This window comes from Vulpes vulpes, chromosome 16 (assembly GCF_048418805.1).
Source record: "Vulpes vulpes isolate BD-2025 chromosome 16, VulVul3, whole genome shotgun sequence".
Lineage (NCBI taxonomy): Eukaryota > Metazoa > Chordata > Mammalia > Carnivora > Canidae > Vulpes > Vulpes vulpes.
Window position 1 is genome coordinate 83,253,278 of NC_132795.1, and position 22,547 is coordinate 83,275,824.

At 36.5% G+C, this 22,547-nt stretch overlaps 1 protein-coding gene across 5 annotated transcripts in view; it reads right to left on the reverse strand.

Annotated features, from left to right (window-relative positions):
• Positions 1–9,772: 9,772 nt before the first annotated feature.
• Positions 9,773–22,547, reverse strand: part of ASB3 (ankyrin repeat and SOCS box containing 3) — an 80,209-nt gene continuing 67,434 nt past the window's right edge. For all 5 annotated transcript variants that reach the window (XM_072741268.1, XM_025992641.2, XM_025992643.2 and 2 more), the window contains one exon: positions 9,773–11,620. In XM_072741268.1, coding sequence (XP_072597369.1) covers positions 11,415–11,620 — 206 coding nt within the window. In that variant the 3' untranslated portion in view covers positions 9,773–11,414. The remainder of the gene's footprint in view (positions 11,621–22,547) is intronic.

A 22,547-nucleotide genomic window follows, 5' to 3' on the forward strand; every position in this document is an offset into this window, starting at 1 on the left:
TCTCATCAGAAACCATGGAACCATAAGGCAGGGGAATGACTTATTCAAATTGCTGGAGATAAATAACTGTAAACCAAGAATTCTAACTCTAGCAAAATTATCTGTTTTTGAAGGAGAAATTAAGGCATTCCAAGTAAGCAAAAACTAAAAGAAACTGTGGTAGGAGATTTTTCCTTCAAGAAACACTACAGGGAATCCTTCAGCCTGAAATGAATCCACACAAAGAAATAAGAGCAGGGAAAGGTACATAAGTAAATATAAAAGACAGCACTGATGCATTTTTTAATTATATTTTCTTCCATTTGATTTTAAAACAACTGGATCAACATTAATTACATATCTCCAATGAGAAGCACACAGTGTATAAGACTGAATTTGTATGACAATAATAGCCCAAAGGGGGAGGGAGTGGAGCTACACAGGACAGTAAGGTTTTAGTATAGTATTGAGATTAAATTGGTATTAATCTAAGCTAGTTTGTAATAGATTATGGTGTTAATTGTAACCTCTAGGACAACCACTGAGAAAGACAGTTGCCCTCCCTTCTTGGAGTGCATTTGGGAGAGGCAGGCACTCTCAGGGGACAAGAGCTAGCAAGTGACACTGAGCTGCCCCGTTCACTAGCATATGAGCAAAGACACCTGCTGAAAGCAACTACCCTGGATGCTGGCTTTTTGCTGTGCTGTGCTTTGCTATAAACCCCTAGTTACTTTTCTGGCACAAATTGGTACCATCCATAGTGCAGCAAGACCCTCCCCAAGAGGATCAGTGCAGGTCCATGCCATGCCAGGTCCTTAAAATTTGGAGTTTTGAGACCTAGCCACACACCTGAGATAAAACCTAGGAGCACTGCACCACTGGTGGGCAGACAGCTGACACAGACAGGGTGAAGGCAAGGATCTGAAGAAGCCTGGGACAAAGAAAAGAGATCGTTTGCTCTTCTGTGAGGGCTTCCTGAACAGCAGCCAGCATGAACTCCCCTCTCCATTTTTCACTCCTCTCATCAGTACAGTTGGACTTCAGTGAGTGGCAAAGTGCCCACAGTGGAGGCTTGAGCTGCTAACACCAAGCCCCTACCCCCCTCCACTATGCAGGTGTCTTTTTTATTAATGCACAGAAGACCAGCACAAATCCTCTGCACCCACCAGGTCTACTGATCATAGAGTGCTGCAAAGCTTTAGCTCTACTGGAAATAATACCAGGCAAAGTCTTTCCTAACCTACAAAAGACAGATATCTAGACAAAATGCCAGATGGAGGAATTCATCCCGAAAGAAAGAACAAGAAGAGATCACAGGCAGAGAGTTAAACAAGATAGATATAATATGCCTGAACCAGAATTTATTTTTTTTAAAGATTTTTATTTATTCGAGACACAGAGAGAGAGAGAGGCAGAGACATAGGCAGAGAGAGAAGCAGGCTCCATACAGGGAGCCCGATGTGGGACTCGATCCCGGGATTCCAGGATCATGCCCTAGGCCAAAGGCAGGCGCTAAACCGCTGAGCCACCTGGGATCCCTGCCTGAACCAGAATTTAAAACAATCATAAGGATACTAGCTGAGCTTGAGAAAAGCATAGAAGAAACTAAATTCTACCACAAAGATAGAAGACCTAAAAACTAGTCAGGCCAAAATAAAAATGTTGTAACTGTGATGCAAAACTGACTGAATATAATGACCACCAGGATGGAAGAAACAGAGGAATAAGCGATACAGAAGATAAAATTATGGGAAATAATTTTAACTGAAAAGAAGTTGGAAAGAAAATATTGGATCACGAATGTAGGCTCAGGGAACTCAGAAACTTCATAAAACATAATAACATTCATACCTTAGGGGGAAAGGGGCAGAAGGCTTATTTGAATAAATTATACCTGAAAACTTCCCTAACCTGGAGAAAGAAACAGACATTAAAATCCAGAAGGCACAGAGAACTCCCATCAAAATCAATAAAAGCCAGCCACACCAAGACATAGCCTAGTAAAATTTGCAAAATACAGAAATAAGAATCCTGAAAGCAACAAGGAAAAGAAATCCCTAATTTCTAAGGGAAGACAAATAAGGTTAGCAACAATGTCTCCACAGAAACTGTGCAGGCCAGAAGAAAGTGGCATGATATATTCAAAGTGCTAAATGAGAAAAATATGCAGCCAAGAATACTTTATTCAGCAAAGCTGTCATTCAAAATAGAAAGAGTTTTCCAGACAAGGGTGCTTGGGTGGCACAGTTGGTTAACCTTCTGACTCTTGATTTAAGCTTAGGTCATGATTTCAGGGTTGTGAGATCAAGCCCCACATCGGGCTTGTGCTGGCTGTGGGTGGGGAGCCTGCTTAAGATTCTCTCCCTCTCCCTCTGCCTCTCCCTACTACTCCCTCCAGGGGGGAAAAAAATCCCAAACAAAAACTAAAGGAGTTCATGACCACTCCAGAAACAATGACTTTACAGGTAATATAACAGCACTAAATTCATATCTGTCAATGATCACTTGAATGTAAATGGAATGAATGCTCCAATCAGAAGATATAGGTTATCAGATGGATTTAAAATAAACAAACAAGACCCAGCCATTTTAGACCTAAGACACCTCCAAGGTGAAAGTGAGAGGATGGAGACCCATCTATCATGCTAATGGATGTGAAAAGAAAGCCAGATGGGGATCCCTGGGTGGCGCAGCGGTTTGGCGCCTGCCTTTGGCCCAGGGCACAATCCTGGAGACCTGGGATCGAATCCCACGTCGGGCTCCCGGTGCATGGAGCCTGCTTCTCCATCTGCCTGTGTCTCTGCCTCTCTCTCTCTCTCTCTGACTATCATAAACAAATAAAAATTAAAAAAAAGAAAGAAAGAAAAGAAAAGAAAGCCAGAGTAGCTATACTTAGATCAGACAAACTAGATTTTTAAACCAAAGACTACAACAAAAGATGAAGGAGGGCACTATATCATAATAAAAGGGTCTATCCATCAAGAAGATCTTATGATTATACATATTTATGCCTCGGATCTGGGAACAGCCAACTATATAAATCAATTAATAACAAAAAAACTCAATATCCGGGTGGCTCAGTGTTTGAGCATCTGCCTTTGGCTCAGGTCATGATCCCAGGGTCCTGGGATCAAGTCCTGCATCAGGCTCCCTGCGGTGAGCCTACTTCTCCCTCTGCCTATGTCTCTGCCTCTCTCTGTGTCTCTCATGAATAAATAAAATCTTTTTAAAAAAAGAAAAGAACAACCCTATGATGCAGCAATTGCACTACTACATATTTACCCAAAGGATAGAAAAATACTGATTTGAAGGGATACACAAACTCCAATGTTTACAGCAGCATTATCAACAATAGCTGAACTATGGAAAGAGCCCAAATGTTCACTGACTGATGGATAGTTATTATTCCAAACTTAGATAGATACATAGATAGATATGGATATGTACTATTCCAAACTAAGATAGATAGATAGATAGATAGATGATAGATAGATCTAACCTATCTTTGGAATAGTACTCAGACATCAAAAAGAGTGAAATCTTGCCATTTGCAATAACATGGATAAAACTAGAGTGTATTAAACTAAGCGAAATAAGTCAGCAAGAGAAAGACAAATACTATATGATTTTATTCATATGTGGAATTTAAAAAACAAAAGAAATGAACATACAGGAAGGGGGAGAAAAAAGAGGGATTTTCTAACAAAGGTTGCTAAGATAACTGGATAATCACATAGAAATTGGATCCATTCCTCCCACCAATATGAAAAGACGTTCCATCTTGCTCATTGGAGAAATCCAAGCTAAAACTATACTAAGGTATATTTGTCACCCACGACTGGCAAATAGGTAAACATTTGATGACTCTATAGACACTCAAACATTAACGGTACACACGATTTGCCTATGCAGAAGAAATTGGCAGTATCTAGCAAACTCACATGCATTAACCCTTTGACCTAGTAATTCCCATTTGAGGAACCTTCCAATGATAAACTGGTAAAAATACAAACAGCATAAATTTATTCAATGAAGCACCATTTGTAATAGCACAAAACGAGAAATAATCCCAATATCCATCAGTAGAGGAAAGACTGAATAACCTTTGGTATATCAGCACATTTGCTATAAAAATATAAAGTCTATCCTCATTTCTTTTTATTATTAATATTCAGATTATGCTACTTGAAAAAAAGCAAGATGGAAAAAGCTGTGTATACTATTCTTTTGCCTATCTTAGGAAGGGGGCTTTGAAAATATATGCTTACATTTTAAATGAATTTTAAAATGAGCTATAAATTATTTAAAAAAAGTCTTTTCTTATGGGAGAGGGAGGAAATACGATGAACAGAAGATAGAAGTCACATTTCTTTGACTATACTTTTTTCTGTACATTTAACTTTAAATCATGTAAATATTTCTCATAAGGCAAAATTACATTTTAAAAATTCCTAAAAGACAAAAATAAAACACATGATCCTTTGCACTCAAGTAAGTTGGAAACATAGCAATTTGTACACCTACTGTGACATATACCTAAATAACAAAAAGAATTGGGGCAGATAGAATTTTTAAACTGTTTACACTAGTATTACTGATGGTAGTGTAGAAATTGCTATTCTGAAACTATTGTATTAATCTTGTATAAAATAAATGGGTAACTGTAGTGTCATTGAGAAGTAGGATATTTGGCATATAAGAAAGGAAATATATGACGCCTGGGTGGCTCAGTGGTTTAGCATCTGCCTTCGGCCCAGGGCATGATCCTGGAGTCCCAGGATGGAGTCCCATGTCAGGCTCCCTGCAGGGAGCCTGCTTCTCCCTCTGCCCGTGTGTCTGCCTTTCTCTCTCTGTGTCTCTCATGAAGAAAGGAAATATATAGTTTTAAGATCACTGAAGTTGAATTTTTAAAATGTATTCTTGAATTTGAATTATCAATATAAAGAACATGAACAGAATGTATACTTCTTAGCTCTGCTCACTGAACAGTGATCAAACCAGTAGAAAGGAACACCCCTAATGCCAAGATTACTGTGTGCATGTGCATGAGTGTGTGCACATAACACATACTGAAGTCTATACAATACCATTTCCACAGAAACAAAGGTCTTTGGGAAAACGGCCAATTCCAGGTCCGAGGAAAGAAATGTACAAGATAAAACTGGAATATCTTATTATCAGAAAGAAAAAAAAAAAAAGCTATCAAAGACCACTTAAATACTAGCTAAAGATGGAACAACTTGAACGGCAATTTAAGGGTAATAGCTGCAATGGATTAGAACATATCAAAAGTCCACGCTTATATTAATATTAAAAAAAGGACTTAGTGATCATCTTTAAAGGATATTGGAGAATCGATTATTGAAAAGAAAGTTTTGAGGCAATGTATTACACAGGAATATATAACTAATACAATAAAAAACAGCATGGGGTTAAATGACAGCGAAGGGTTATAATCAGCAAAATCCAAACTGTGGAAAAGTCTATGGGAAAATAACCTGTCTTCAACCAAAGAATTTCAGTGAAAAAAGAATCACATCACAGTGATATTTTTGGATATTTAAGCAAACCATTTAAAAAGTTACAGTACAATTAAAAACATGTAAATACTGACAGGATATTTGATATTAAAAAATCACTGGGCTTTTTAGGAAGGTGTAATGATGGTATTATAGTTATGTTTTTAAAAGGGAGTCCCTGACTTCTAGAGATACATACTAAAATATTAATAGATGATACATTTGGAATTTGCTTCAAAATGGCTATGGGAGAGAAGGAACTGGTGGGGAAAAGGAAATAAGAGTGGGCATGAGTTGGTCATTATTAAAGCTGAGTGATGGGAACATGGAAGTTCATTATACAATTCTCTATTTTTCTCTATGCTTGAAATTTTCCATAATAAAAGGATAAAAAAGAGTAAGTTTGCACTTGCATCAACATGCACAAATACCACACCATGACATTTAAAAGTGGGCTTAATAAAACCAAATAATTACAAAGCAAGATGAAGACCATAGGAATTTGAATGTTTTCTGTAAAACAAAGTAAATACTTTTAAGTGTCAAAATGGAAATATAGAGTACACATTGCTAATTAATGCATCTAATTATGGAACTACTCCAGCTTGGAATTGATATATTTGGCACATACTTTTTGATCCAATATTCTGTAATAAGCTCAGAAGTATTATGCCTTCTTTTTAATTGTTTGATTCAAATCATAGTCATATTTAGTCACCAGATGGACTTCCTTCTTCACCTATTCCATCATGTTAGAAAGAGTGTAAATTAGCACCTTATAATGACTCATGATAGAATTTTATCATCCACATAGGAAAGCAGTGAAGAGAAGGTTATGCTAACCATTTGATAGTAAAAGAGACATAAACAGATGCTACTCACAAGTCTCAGCGCGCCAATGGCAATTACCACCTGTTCTGCTTCATCTATTAGTGCTATGCATGAGAAAGAAACCAAGAGACAGGAAAACCATACAGACACAAGTCTTTACTGCAACAATAGTATTTTAAATTTCTTCATTAAAAATAGATAGCATACATAGTTATAGTAGAGTTCACGAAAAAGATAAGCAACTACAGGACTATCTGGGTTGAAACCAGATGACTAATGCAGGTTTACAATGGTCTCTCCTCCACTCTCCTCTCCAAGTAGCTGAGAGGGATTATTTGCTTTATGCAGATGTGCTAGGAAAATAATCAACCCAGAAATTTCTCATTATTTCTCACTCTTACCAATTCATAATTTGTGATAACTCATGGCTTGAGCTTGGCCACAGGTATCATTAACATGACAAACAAAAGGCTTGATCAGGTACAAAACTGTAGCAGTGGCTTGATTTTATCTATGGGAGGAAAAAAACATCCTCAAACATGTGTACAGATTTTTTAAAAGCCTGAGAGAAAGAAAATATTCTAATATATAGATTAACATTAATATTGGGTCCAGATGATAAGACTATGGCTCTATCTCCCTTCTTCCCTCTTCTTTCTAGTTTTAAAATATCTTCTTCTTTTAAAGTGAAACAACCAAATGTGCTATTGTTATTATTGCGTAAGAATTTTTTTTAAGATTTTTACTAGCTTGGGGAGAGGGTAACAGTTGGCCTTTTATTTAAAATTTAAATGACTAAAAAAATAAAAAAATTTTAAATGTCTTATCACTAAAACAACTGCAGAAAATAGACTTAAAATCGACACCCCAAGTATGTTTCAAAGTATATGTTTCCATGAAAAATATAATTCAGACTGGCCTCTCAGTATAAATTACTGACATGTGGTCGCAAATAAAAACTTTATTTTTCAGGACACCTGGGTGGCTCAGTTTGGTTATGCATCCAACTCTTGGTTTCAGCTTAGGTCATGATCTCAGGGTTGTGAAATCAAGCCCCACATCCCACGTCAGGCTCTGCGTTCAATGAGGAGTCTGCTGGAGATTCTCTCTCCCTCTCCCTCTCCCTCTGCCCCTCCCCATGCTCATACTCTCTCTCAAATAAATACATCTTAAAAATTACCTGTATTTTTCCACCAAAATTTCACAAAAATATGATGCATTAGTTCCCTCTCATTAAAACCACAGGTTTTATCAACTCCAACAAAAAAGGTTACTTACTATGAAGTACTGTATTTCAATGGCTACCTGTAATTTAATAATAATAATAACAAATACAAATGAGGATAGATTAATTTAGCCTCAGAGAAAAACAAAGAGAAAGCAAAACAGGAAATCACAATAGTTACACAGAAGAATATTCACTAAATGTTACACAGAATGAATACACAAAATGAATTTTCACTAAATGTTTTGTAAAAAATGGAAAACGGTAAAGAGAAGAAAAAAAGTGTTTATAAAACTATCATGATAGTCTCTACACCTTCAAACATGGGCCCAGACTTATTATCTCCTAGAGAGAATGTTTAAGTGTAGACACAGCGATCCAACAATTGCTCTAAATAAAATATCATACTCCTTTTGTGATGCAGGTATACTCACTCTTAATTATCTTTCAGCTAACTACCCTAGGTCACATAGAATCATGAGTAAGCTAGCTCTCTTCTACATATTAGTCTTGATACTCAGTTATATGTGACCGGCTGCCTGGTATAAGAGAGGAGGAGGAAAGTGCTCTAGGACAAGAAATTCAGGGGAATTAATAGTACACATGGTACTATTATTATGTCTCAGCTCACAGGAAAAGCTCTAGAAATTCCTTTAGCTTCGAGAAACTCTTTAAATTGGATATTTGGATGAAGCCAGTGGGCAGAGTCTACATTTGCTTTATACAAAGGATGAACTCCTGAAATTGGAAGACAGCAGTGTAGTTTTACTGGTTATTCTCCTAAATTGTTAGACCTAAAACACTTGATCATAGGGAGCCTGGGTGGCTTAGTTGATTAAGCATCTGCCTTTGGGGTCAGGTTGTGGTCCCCCAGTCCTGGAATGATGTCCCATATCGGGCTCCCTGCTCAGTGGAGAGCTTGCTTTTCCCTCTTCTCCTGCCCTTCCCCTCTGCTTATGCTCTCTCTCAAATAAACACTTTAAAATAATAATAATAAAAAATAAAACACTTGGCTCATAAAACTGAAAATGGCCACATCACTAGCAACTTCACTAGCAACTTAAAATCTTTCCACAATAGCACTAAGGCACCTGCTAATAAAAATTGCAGAGCTCCTTCTCAAACAAATATTTCTATGACTAATGAATATAATCAGGGGAATATACCTCTAAGAATACAGAGGAGTATAAAAGTGAAAGGCAAACTTTTAGATGGATTTTCTCAACTTCTTTCTATATCCCATGTTCATGGAATTGCAAAGTTTACTATTTCAGAGAAGACATGGATATTTACATTTGTACTAGTTATTATTCAAGATACATTTTTGAGGAGCAAGAAAATTATAAACTTTAGGGAGTAATCAGTAAAAAATACTAATGTTTTCAAGCTATACCTAACACTTGAAAATCTATAAAACATAACAATTTTCACGTAGGTTTACAGATAGACGTAGGTGGAAAGAACAGATTTAAAGTTAGAGGTACCCACTGGTCATGTGATATAAATATGACACTCTGGCTGTCTATTAAGGATTATCACTGACATAGGTGGATGGTCATGGAACACAAGAGGAGTGTAACTCATCTCTGGGAACTAGGGCCATCAAGAAAGGTACATATCAAGACACTTGCTACTTGGCAAAAAAGGAGAGTTAGAAATAAACAATGTTCAGGTTACCACTGTTCCATCAAATGATCACAAAAAAATATCCTATGACAGGAAGGACCAACAGGAAATAAAGGATAACACAGGATCTGGGTAGGGATGTGTGCATGTGAAATCTTGACAACTGTTACTAAAACTGATCTGTGTCTTGCTCTAGTAATAAGTACCACAAAGTTCTTCAGGAAGCTCACTGTGACTTTAAAATGAGAGTATTAAAAACAACAGCACAAATATTTTTAAAATAATAATAAAAAATAAAAATGGAGAGTATTAAAGCACCATTAGGCATATAGGCAGGGTTTATGGTTCACAATAACCAGAGGCATCATTTTGATCAGAAGTTGTAACTGTAACTCACTACCCATAGATACTTTCAGATTTCTCACTGAATCCTTGCTGTAAGTCATAAATGCCATAAATATTTTATTATAAAGCAGTCTAAAAGAAATATATGTGGTATACAGCAAATAAAGTTATTTATGTCTTAAATATGGCTTTTAAATGTCTCTGAAATACCCATTTTCAGATTCTTAAGAACAAGAGCTCAATGATGTTATGGATAGTTTAATTTTTATTATACATTGAACATGAACAAAAACACATGAGAAGACTCACCGTCAAATGTAAACATTCTATGTGTATTTGGCCCTAATGATAAACCAGTTTATGTTAAAAATTGGAGACCTAGGATTTGGAAAAATAAAGATTAAAACAACACTTAGAAATTACTACATACTATATATATTCTTGGAATTTCTTTATTAAGTATCAGAATTCCCAACTGGTGTTCCATATTTACACTTATTTCTGCTGTATACCCACATTCAAACACTATCTCCACTCACAGGCAGCAACTATAGCTCTAATCTGGACCAAGTTCAGTCTCTGGACCTTAACAATGCTTCCATCATTTGGTCTGTCTTCATCACTGCTGTTATCAAATAACAAAGGCCTAGTAGGGATAGACCTGGCTGACACTCCCATCTATTTCAAACCACAGGATCCCATTAGGACAGAAGCCTTGCCCTCCTGTGGACCCAATTCCTAACTGTCTATCATAATAGTAACGCTTTCAAAAACTTTCTTTTAAGGCTGGTCCCCAACAACATCTTACCATAGCTCAGCTGATCCAGTGTTTAGTCCTCTCTGGCCATAGATTCATATTGAGCAACTGTAAAACCAATGAGGTGGTGTTTCATTAACTTAGGATTCTGAGGTCTATTCTTTATTTCATAGGACCAAGGACTACTTGATAACCTATCTAGATAATCAAAAGGAAGAACAGTATAATATTAATATAACTGGCAATCTTTGCTTCTTATGATCAAAGCTGTGCTCAGATTTGGACGCTGAATGGAGCTCGAATGTTTTATTTGATACTAAATGACAGAAATATATAGCTTTCTTTCTTTAAAGATGGTTGCCACAGAAATGTCCTGATCAGTATTCTAAATGTGGTAAAATGCTCCTTTATTTCAATACTGACCTAATTATTTTCAACTGAGCCTATTTTTGAGTTTAAGTCTGTTCTTGTTTTTGCAGAAATGGGAGTTTCTTTTAGCCAAAGAGAGTACCAAGGAATTGGGGGGGGGGGGGGGGGACCAACAACAGCAAAATTATTCATTTTCTATTTTCTTAAAAAAAAAAATTCTCCCCTGAGTTTATCTGTGAAAAGCCAGTGAGTAGAAATTCTTCATAAAACTGACTGAATTAAGAAATGAGAATGGAATGTAAAATATTTTTTATAAACATAAAAGATGCTCAACCCCAGATAAAATAATAGTAACAGTAATAGATTCAACCCCACTGTGTGTACACTTCCAGGGAAGTTTAATGCATTTCATTCTAAGCTCCTAGCCCTAGGCAAACACTGAATCATAGGCGGAAATATGCCATGGTTAGCACTAGAAGCAGCATTGCAGTTCATTAACAGAATAAAGCAGAAAATGGTTAGGTAAATGAATCTACAACATAAAAATGTGCTGGTGATGAATCTGCAACAGAGTAACATAAGTGAAGTTTACAGTATTTTTTTTTTTATCAGAAAGCCCAATTGTAAACATTTGCATTAAACTACTGCCCCCCCACCCAAAACCTAACCAACAAAAATCATCTTTTATGACTATAAAATCATGAAGAATTTGTATTGCATGGCTCTTCGTTTTGGTGGTTTTCAGAGTAAGACATGAGCTGCATTAAGTAGCTTCACTGATTTCTCCATCTTGAATAACTGCCAATTCTGGAACTTCATTCATCCTCAGAACCTCTGCATAGAGCAAATAATTATGGAGGCTTCTAGGAAGTGGCAACTGACAGATAAAACTGTCAGATCGTAGGTGTTCTGGTTTTAGACTGGACCGAATTTCCAAACGACAAAGGTGGGCAAGGGACGGAACAGAGGCTGGAGAAACAAAAAAAGGAAAGATGAATTTTTTTTTAATATTCTTTTTTAAAACTTTCCAATTCTTTGTGGTAAAAGAGAAAGCATATGTCACTTAGATTACTTTTGAAAGGTTTGTTAGGTGGGGATGACCACAACAAATTTTATTTATTCCTTTTTTTTTAAGATTTTATTTATTTATTTATTCATGAAAGACACAGAGAGAGAGAGAGAGAGAGAGAGAGAGGCAGAGACACAGGCAGAGGGAGAAGCAGGCCCCATGAAGGGAGCCCGACGTGGGACTCGATCCCGGAACTCTAGGATCAGGCCCCAGGCTGAAGGCCACGCTAAACCGCTGAGCCACTCGGGCTGCCCCTATTCCTTTTATTTTTCTTACAGCCTTTACCTGGTTCCTCTCTCTCGCTCTCTCTCTCCTCTCTCGTCACACATTGAAAGTATTCAGGGCCACATAAAACTAAATTTTCATATTCTAAAGATGCAGCAATACCAGTTGGTACTTAAGAAATGGACGAAATAATTTTAGAAATGATAGAAACTTACAGCAGCAAATACTATATCCCTCTTACTCTGTTTCATTGCAAAGAGTCTCTAGACCAACCACATTAGGTGCATGAGTAATTTATGTAAGTTTCCTCTTTTTATCCATGACTTAGAATGAAAATTTAAAACTGATAGAAAAGGAGCACTTACTGAGTACCTACTGTGCCACATGCCCATACATTTCACATACATTATCTTTTTATCTTCATTAACCCTATGAGGTATGTATTATCATGTTCATCTAGAGGTAAGAAAACAGGTTTAAGGAGGTTTAAGTAACTTTCCAAAGGTTATACACCTTGTACATGGTAGCATCAGGATTCAAACTCAAGTGCATATTACACCAAAGCATGCATATACACTTAAAACTACAGCTGCCAAAAGCTAATTGCTAATTAAAGGACAATACAGATGTACTTTATTAAGAATCATAAGCTATTATTTCATTTTCTAAGATGAGAAGCATTAACAAAAGAAGCTGATGTCCACAGAAACTGAGAGTACTAAAAACAACTATTGGTTTTATGTGAATCAAATCTAGTTTTTTATTAGTCTAAGAAATCTAACATTTTTGTTTAAGCATATTGGCTTAAGTTTAGTTTAGTAAGAGTGTGGGAAACTCCTCAAACCACAGTTTTTCAAAATGCCAAATAAGAAAAGCAAAGGAGGGATCCCTGGGTGGCGCAGCGGTTTGGCGCCTGCCTTTGGCCCAGGGCGCGATCCTGGAGACCCGGGATCGAATCCCACGTCGGGCTCCCAGTGCATGGAGCCTGCTTCTCCCTCTGCCTGTGTCTCTGCCTCTCTCTCTCTCTCTGTGACTATCATAAATGAATAAAAGTTAACAAAAAAATTTAAAAAAAAAAAAGAAAAAAAAGAAAAGCAAAGGAGTTCTAGGATTTTTTTTTTTTTTTTTTTTTAGTTCTAGGATTTTGTACATAAACCTGAATCTAAGAAAACCTTAGAATTTTCTCAAACCATGACTCATGGACTCCCCATTATAAATATTAAGACTGTAGCATCTACAATACATAAAACATTTATTTGCAGTGTTTCCATATCTATATCTTGTTTAAATTTTACCCTATCCTGCAAACTTAAAGAATTCTTTTCTCACTTCTAAGATACACAGGTAGGGGGAGCAACACAGAGATAAGCAAGAATGCATAGAAGAAGCTTGCCCAAACTACAAACGCCCACAGTTTCCCAAATGAGTAAGTGGGTTCAACTTCAATGAGTAGGTTACCTATGTTGAACTATGACGTAATAAAGAAGCCTTCTTACCCAGTGAGACCAGGAACAATAATTGGTCCTAATGTCACTGGGTATGCACAAATGTCATAAAAGCTTTAGAAACAAGTATAGCTGATTCTTAGTAAGCACACAACTCAGCTGGTAGGAACACAAGTATGTCAGCGTACTAGAAAGTATCCTATCAGCTGCAAACACTAAGCACACCACAGGCATGGTCAGATGGGATTGACAGAGGAAGTGACAAAATTGGAGTAGGTGAGTTACACTGAGGTTGGTTAAAAGAATTTTTACTTATATTCAGTTGCAGTTTGTGCATCTTGTTCACTTGAAATCTCTTCATTCTACTTTCTTGTTAACAGATAATTAGTACACACTCAGAAGGAAGATAAAGGATGGCTGTACAACCTGGAAGAGAGAGGCCCACTTGAGGTGAAAGGATTCCTAATGCCTCTCCAGCATCTCTGACTTGCCAGATGACAATGACTTACAAACTCCTCTGGCTGAGGAGAGCTCCTCTGGCTGCCCCACAGCCTCCTGCAGTGCCAACAAGCTTTTCCAGGCCATCTGACTACACCATTGTAGCACCATCATTAAAACTAAGCAAGCCATTTATATATATATATATATATATATATATATATTTATTTATATTTATATTTATATTTATATTTATACATATTATATTATATATATTATATATATATTTATATATTATATATTATATATATATATATATAATATATAATATGAGGCTATTTAGTCATCTTGTGGTCAAAGCCACACTTGCTATGAAAAGTTTAAGTAACTTGCCCATGTTGACACTGTACATCAACAATAAAGCTGATTTTAGATCTAAACGATTTAACTCAAAGTCTAGGATTCCTTAAAGTGTGAAAAGCCCCAAATAATTCTCTAACACCTTCTAAGCCACTGGAACCATTCTAAGTTTCAGAAGATCTTTCCATTTCATAATACCCCCAAAAAAGGAGGATAGTTACTTGTTGACATTGGTTACAATTTTAATTGTACCATTTTGGTTTTTCTCCTGTGAGCACAATAGATCAATGGCATCGTGAACAGTTAGAGGGAAGAACTATATTCACTTGAACTGAAGGGAGTCTTTCATTTGTAGATTATTAACATAGACAATAATATACCCCTCAGTGCCATCTTAGTTTAATATGCCAGTGAATACTGGCATTATAAAGTTTATAATCATATATGATCATAAAGTTCCCTTTATGGAACTTTATAATCATATATGCAGTATTTTAAAGCTCACAAAATTCCTATGAAAGTTTCACTGATGCATAGTATTTCCAGATGTGTTGCCACGAGGCTGAAAAGATTAAGCCATGACTTGAATTTATAATATGAAATAGCCCAGAAGTTGTATGTATATAAAAACGTACTTAATGAAAACCTGTTAAAACCAGATTTTAATCTGTTAAATACTGGGATTTAACTGATTGGGATTATGGCACTGGGATTATGGCACTGATTGGTAGCCTAGAAAATCATGTCTGAAATCGTGCTATAATTTAAAGTCACTTTTCTGACCCAATCATATTCAATTTAGCATGTTAAACCTAGCTTATCTATAGACCTATTAGCAGACAAGCAACCTTTAACTTTTCATTCCTATATGGAATTCTTCAGTTTTGTTCATTTTATTGTATATACTGACAGAGCAATCAAAATAGAAGGCTACATGTTACATGAAGTTTCATTAAGATGAAAAATGATAAAACTAAACCCTACAATTCTTAATTCATTATGCTCATTAATGCCAACTTTCCTATAGCACTGAACTAGATCATACAGACCCACTATCTATGTTTTCCACAACCAATCATCTCTAGCCTGCCCTCATGCCAATATTCAAATGATCCATCTGCCTAGACCATATTTTGATGGTTCTTCTGCATGGCTTTCCATATCAAATGTATTCATTTGACTTCTGGGGTATCTAGTACAATTTATATTTCTAACATTAATATATTGTTTTTCTGGTTGTTCTTTGTTGCAAGTCTTTCTTAATTTACTAGTACAGTCTCTCTCTCTCTCTTACTGATTACAGCCAAAACCTCTAAACAACATACAGAAAGCAATTTCCTGAGGGTTCTGAAAAATAAATGAAAGATTAGGGCAGGAAATCAAAACATGGAGAATGACCAGTAGAACAACAATAAACAGAATGAATGGAAAGAGCACCATAGGGTAAAAAAATCTGTGTGGAGTTGAGAAGCCACTATTAACAAGTTGTATGACCTTGGACAAGTCATTTAAGTACTCTGACCTTGAGTTCTTCCTCTGTAACATGGGCATAATGCCTTATCTATCTATAAAATGGACATGAGGGCAGCCCCGGTGGCTCAGCGGTTTACCCAGAGCAATCAAAATAGATTTGATTCTTAAATCTTCAAAGTGAAATAGGAGGTCTTTGGGGGCACTCTCTCTCTCTGAGGGCCTAGTTCTCCAACTACAAACTTATCTCGAATCACTCCATCTTCATCTCTCTTCTTCTCAAAGAAATGGCCTATTTGAGGCTAATCCCATCTCTCTCTGGCTTTGTGGATTATATAAATAATCATTTTTATCTAACCAAATCTTTAATGTTGTTTTTACAAACTGAGATCCCCTAATCTGTAAAATATGTTCAAGCCTCTCTGCCATGACTTTGCATCATTCCCTTTGGCCATTGTACTAAAAGAACTATGCTCACTTTATTTCTTCATTCATTTTGCCTAATACACAGCTGACATGTAATTAAAGAATCCACTCACCAGGGAATTAATGGATATAAACAGCAAGATTTGTAAAAGTCCGCCCATAGAAATACATGATAGCTTCTCTTCACTGAAGACTTCTGCCTATGGTCCATATTTGGAACTAACTAAAATTACAAATTGAGTGATTAAAAGTTCTCAAATGAATAAGCTATCAAGAGCTAAAGCTTCTATTCTAATTGCCTTTCTACCTTAAAATAGATATTTTGCATCTAGAAAAAATTTTTTTTGTTTTAATTGGGACATCCCTGTCCCCAGGGTCTACCTGCACACAAATCCAATGCAGTACATATCTAGGAGTAGTAAGATGGTCTTTCAAATAATATTGGTGATCTGATATTTAGAATGCCTTTAAAAATTCTGTTTTAATTGCTCTAGGGCAATATTTTCTCCTCTCTTAGCTTACCAACAGACTACTGACAACATCAAAACAGTTTTAATGGCAAAATGTTTCAGCAACTATGGCTACAACCCATTAGTATCTAGTTTAGTTAAGAATTACCCACCACACACACACACACACACACACACACACACACACACACACACAGCCACATGGATTATAAGAAGCTATGTGAAGCTACACTTGGATTCTAAGAGGCTGTGTGAAGCTAAAATTATATATGGGCAGATGGAATCTTGTTAAAATTTTAAGTTAAACTATAAATTTCTCATTAAAAAAAAACCCCAAAACTAAGTCTGGCTCTTAAATCTAACAATAAGGGCAGGCTATAGGACACTGTTAATCAAGGCATGATTCTGCTAGTTATGAAGGCCAATAATAGGGCTGGAATCTTGGAGGTCAAGTTTCTATAAACAGAAGATCACATGTTTAATTTTTCAAGATGAAAGGCAATTACTGTTGGGGTTCTTGGTGATAATGCCTCAAACCAGAGGAAATTCCTCTAGAGTTAAAAACCACTGTGAATAGTGGCTTCTGAGTCTCACCAAATATTGAGCTATGATTCTATGAGCACAGCCCCTGTGACTAGACACAATACACCATTTTTCCTGTAGTTTTGAAAGGGCAACTCTGTACTCCACATACGTTCCTGATTCCTACCAAATTTAGAGACCTTTCAATTTACTGAACATCTTATCAGAAAAATACAAGTTGGGATTTTGCAAGTAAGTATATAAAATAAGCAGCAGGTGAGTTTTAGTTAACTATTCCACCACACAGCATTTGTATAAATACTCATTACCAAGTACACTACCACATGATTTGTAGCTTTTATTGACCTTTTCTTGGGCATGGACTCAAATAAGACTTAGTTATGGTGAACTGGGTTACACGTTATGTTGTACTGTGATAGCATATGAATCCTAAAACCAGTATCTTAACACAACAAAGGTTTATTTCTTTCTCAAGCAAAATCCTCCTGGGGCCAGGTGATGCTCCAGCGTAGGTGCCGGAAATGACAAGTATTTCAGGTTACTTCCACCTTGTGTCACTACCATCTCCAATGTGGCTTTCACATTTCCTCAGCAAGAGAAGTGAGAGCATAGAGAGCTCACCCAATGACCTCTGACCACTTACACCATTCACTGGATAATCGAGGCTAGATAATTCAGTCTTCCTGTGTTTCAAGGAAGAGGAAAATGAATCAGAACTCTGTTAACTGAGATCTGTCTCTGCCACAATGACAAAATCTGTTGTAAAAATTATGTGAGGCAGGTTCTATTATTATTATTATCCCTTCTTTTAATTGAAGAAACCAGAGATATAAGTAACTTCTCTATAGTTAGAAAGTAGTGGAGGTGTGTCTATTTAATTCCAGAGCTCAAATCTTTAACCATTTTACTTGGCCTTATGTCCACGCAAAACCTGAACCATATCACTACCATAAGAGTCAAAGCAGCAGAGGAGTAAACTCCCCATTAGCCTGAAATGTGTTGTGCCACACCTCCCATCTCTTTAACAAGTAACTTAATGATATAGAAGATACATCCTGAGGGGCATCTGGCTGGCTCAGTCAGTAGTGCAGAGTCAGGAGTTCAAGCTCCATGTTGGATGTACACACAACTAAAAGTAAATAAATAAGTAAACTTAAAAAAAAAAAAGATACATCTTAAAAGATGTATCTTTAAGATACGAGATTTACCTTTTGCACAAGATACATATTCTTGCTATAGATAACAGAAAAATATTCTTTTAAAACTGGATACATTTTATACACCTTAAACTAGAAATGACTTGAGTAGACAACTGGAATGCTAGTTAATTATTACCATAAAGGTATACTTCGAACTTACCAATGTTATATGCCAATTACATCTCAATAAAGCTGGGGGGAAAATTATTACCAGAAAGGATTATATAGATCAACTACTGCTAAAAAAAATTGTTTCTGGTGGTTATTCTTCAATTTTTTAACTGTAAATATAAAAATCTCTTAAAATAAGATGCTACATATAGTCAGTTTGGTATACTTATTGTAGTGGTTTATCATGAAGAGTACATGAGGAAGGAGCATTGCTCCAAACTATGAGCACTGCTCAAAATTTCAAAGGAAACTCTGGTTATGGACACTTGCTCAGCCTACCATATTTAGCAAAGAGTCCTTATAATGTTCTTTGGGTTTCACAAATAGAACACTTAACCTATCACAAATCAACCTTTATTTTCCATTTTTGTTTTGCTTTTACTTTGAAGCTCAACTATCTCTTAAAAATATGTTCTCCATAAAGACTCCTAACTCGGGGAAACGAACTAGGGGTGGTGGAAGGGGAGGAGGGCGGGTGTTGGAGGGGAATGGGTGATGGGCACTGAGGTGGACACTTGACGGGATGAGCACTGGGTGTTTTTCTGTATGTTGGTAAATTGAACACCAATAAAAATTAATTAAAAAAATAAATAAATAAAAATATGTTCTCAACTCAACCTGCAATACAAAATAGCTGTACTCTGATACTTCTTAGGCAGCATAATTTTTGATTCATTACTAACTACTACTATTAAAAATTGAGTTGAGAAGTGCCTGGCTGGTTCATTCAGTCAGAAGAGCCTGTGACTCTTGATCTTGGGGTCATGAGTTCAAGCCCCATACAGGGTGTAGAGACTAAATAAATAACATTTTTTAAAGAAATTGAGTTGGAAGATAGAATATTTAGAGAGAACTGAAAAAGTACATATAGGTCATCCACTCCTCCATATATTATAAATCCAGGCCTGGTCAAGTCAGAGCAACAGACATCTCAATACCTAGATGATAATGTACTGATCTCTTAAGGACTACTGTTACTGAATTATAGTTTGGTACAATAGCAAGAGCCCACATTGAAAACTGGTAAAGTCAAGTCCCAAGAAACCATGGCTGTCAAGATATTGTCTAGACAATATCCAAGAGTATCTATACCTCTGAACAATAAGTTTGTTTTATATTATGAACTCTGTAACCTAGTGTCAATGACTAGAGAGTATAGTCAGAGCCAAACATATAGCCTGTCCAGAGACAAGTTTTAGATTACCATGCTACATGCTTTCCCTGACTTCATTTTATATCCATCTCCACCTTCACTTTTCATTTTTCTTTTGCTTCCACTTTTAACTTCTGTTTTACTATTTTGTGATAATCTACATGTATAAACGACTTTAAATCCTTTTTAGAACAAAGCAGAAGAACACTGAAATGAATAAAGAGAGTTTCCTGGGGACCTTTTAGATCCTTTGTAGAATCTAGATTCATGTAATACTTTGGATAAAATTGTACATATTTGATCATTAAAGGGGGGATGAACTAAAGCCAAGAGCTTTTATCCCTAAGAATTTAATTACTTAGACTTACTTTATCTTGGACAGCTGACCGGGCATTAGCGAATTTTTTAAGAAGTCTACTACTATACGGTTAAAATGATGTTTCTAAGAGGTGTGTATATAAGACACATGATTTTTAAAAATTGTCATTAAAGCTGCATTCAGTAAATTTTACCTGGTATACATTTCCTTTCTGATGCAAAACAACTTTTTGAAGACAAATCTGACTTCATTATTAAAAGATGAGCAGCAAGGGACTAGCTGTCTTTTTTACTTATAAACTACCAAAGCAAGCTACTGTTTCCTTATGACAGAAAAAAGGTAAGGAAATGAGATGAGAATTTCGACCATACATAGCATCTCAAAGTCTTGAAAAGGGACTTAAAAAAAAAATGGAGAAAATTCTTTCCTTGGAATAGACACTGGTATACCTAAGGAGCTACACATCTAAAATTATCTTGGGGCTTGCTAATAGTTGTAGAATGCAAGAAGCATCTTTTCCAAAAAATTTAAAGAAATATATTGACAAAGTAGTTTCTACTCCTATGATAAGTTATTGGAGAAAGTAGATAAAAGCAAGACTGTCATATATTTGAGAGGTAGTCAAAGAGTTGTTCTTTTGGGCTCACTTTCATTGGTGTTAAACCTTGGCCATGCTTCTGCTCATCAGAAATCCTGCAGCTCAAGATTCAAATAAAGATAACCAATATACAGAAACAGAGTGTCAGGGTGCCTGGGTGGCTTAGTTGGGTAAGTGTTCGACTCAGTCTCAGCTAAGGTCTTGATCTCAGGGCTGTGAGTTCAAGCCCCATGTTGGGGTCCATTCTGGGCATGGAGCCTACTTGAAAAAAAGAAAAAAGAAATGGAATGTCCTGAAAACTGAAGAAAAAAAGGAAAGCTGTGTGTATCGAGAGAGAGCTTTAAACTACAAAAAGGAAGAGACGCATAATCTTACTGGAAATTCAGACAACTAAGTAGATGCGCATATCTTTTCCTCAGCCTTACTTAAAATCCAACATTGTAATGGCTCCCATTGTCTTTTGATTCCAGAAGAGGAACCAATTAAGTATATCTTGAAAGATCAATATAACTAGGAGGAAGAAAGCAAGCTTTTCCTAAGCAGTTTGCAATTAGAACAGAGTTAAAAGGCTTTCCATGGGGCAGCCCCAGTGGCGCAGCAGTGGCCCAGGGGTTTAGCGTTGCCTTCAGCCCAGGGCGTGATCCTGGAGACCTGGGATCGAGTCTCACGTCATGCTCCGTGCATGGAGCCTGCTTCTCCCTCACCCTGTGTCTCTGCCTCTCTCTCTCTCTCTCTCTCTCTCTCTCATGAATGAATAAATAAAATGTTTAAAAAAAAAAAAAAGGCTTTCCATGATATGAATTAATAGGCCTTCCTAAAACCAGACAACCCAAGAGATGATGTAAATCAGAGTTCCTCAAATTCAGCACTACTGACACTTAAGGCCAGAAAATTCTTTGTCATGGTGGGCTGTCCTGCACATTGTGGCATGTTTACCAGCATCCGCTGCCTCTACTCTCTAAATGGCAAAAGCCCCCTTTACCAGTTGTGATAACCAAAAAACACTGGCAACCATTGTCAAATATCAGGGGCAAAATCACTCCTGTTGAGCATCACTGCTATTAATAAAACAAGTAACAAAGAGCTGCCAAGAATAACTCACACTCTGGGTCAATAACACTCCCAAAACCATTCCACTTCCCAAACCAGGATACAGAAGGAACAGCAGGAATAGTAGGAAAAAAATGACAAGTTCAAATTTTGGGTATATCAAAATATGGAATACCAAATGGAGATGTACAAAAGGCAGTTGGGTATATGGGAATGGAACCAAGAAAAGAGGTCTTGGCTAGAGAAACAGGCCATTAGCTACATTAGCACCTCTCAGAAAGACTTTTGCAAACCTGGAGCCAAAATAAAATCCTCTTAAGAGATGATGATTATTATCCTATACAAATTCTACCTAGTACCTAATTAAATAAGAAGCCCTTGATGGATTTAGTCTACTGCAGGGTAATGTACTCATGTACAATTTTTACCTTCATCTGGACAAACCTGCCATATGTTAAAGTCTTCAGAGTAAACAGTCACATATCTTTACTAATTGATACACTGCAATAATTTTCCCATTTGGCATATGCTCCCTCATCTGACTTTTGTTCCCAAATTCATTGTCCTATAGTCTATTTTGAATAGATACTTGTTCTCTACTATTTCAGATACATAATTAGTAAAAGAAGATGCAATTCTCAACATTAAGAATTAAATGCTAGGAGGATCCCTGGGTGGCTCAGCAGTTTAGTGCCTGCCTTCAGCCCAGAGTGTGATCCTGGAGTCCCAGGATCGAGTTCCACATTGGGCTTCCTGCATGAGCCTGCTTCTCCCTCTGCCTGTGTCTCTGCCTCTCTCTGTGTGTCTCTCATGAATAAATAAATAAAATCTTTAAAAAAATAATAATAATTAAATGCTAGTGAGTTTTCCAACATTATTAAAGAAATTATATATGAAAAGACTCAGGCTCCAAACAGATTACTTTTTTTCTTCAATAGAAAACTCTCTAAGAGTCTGAAT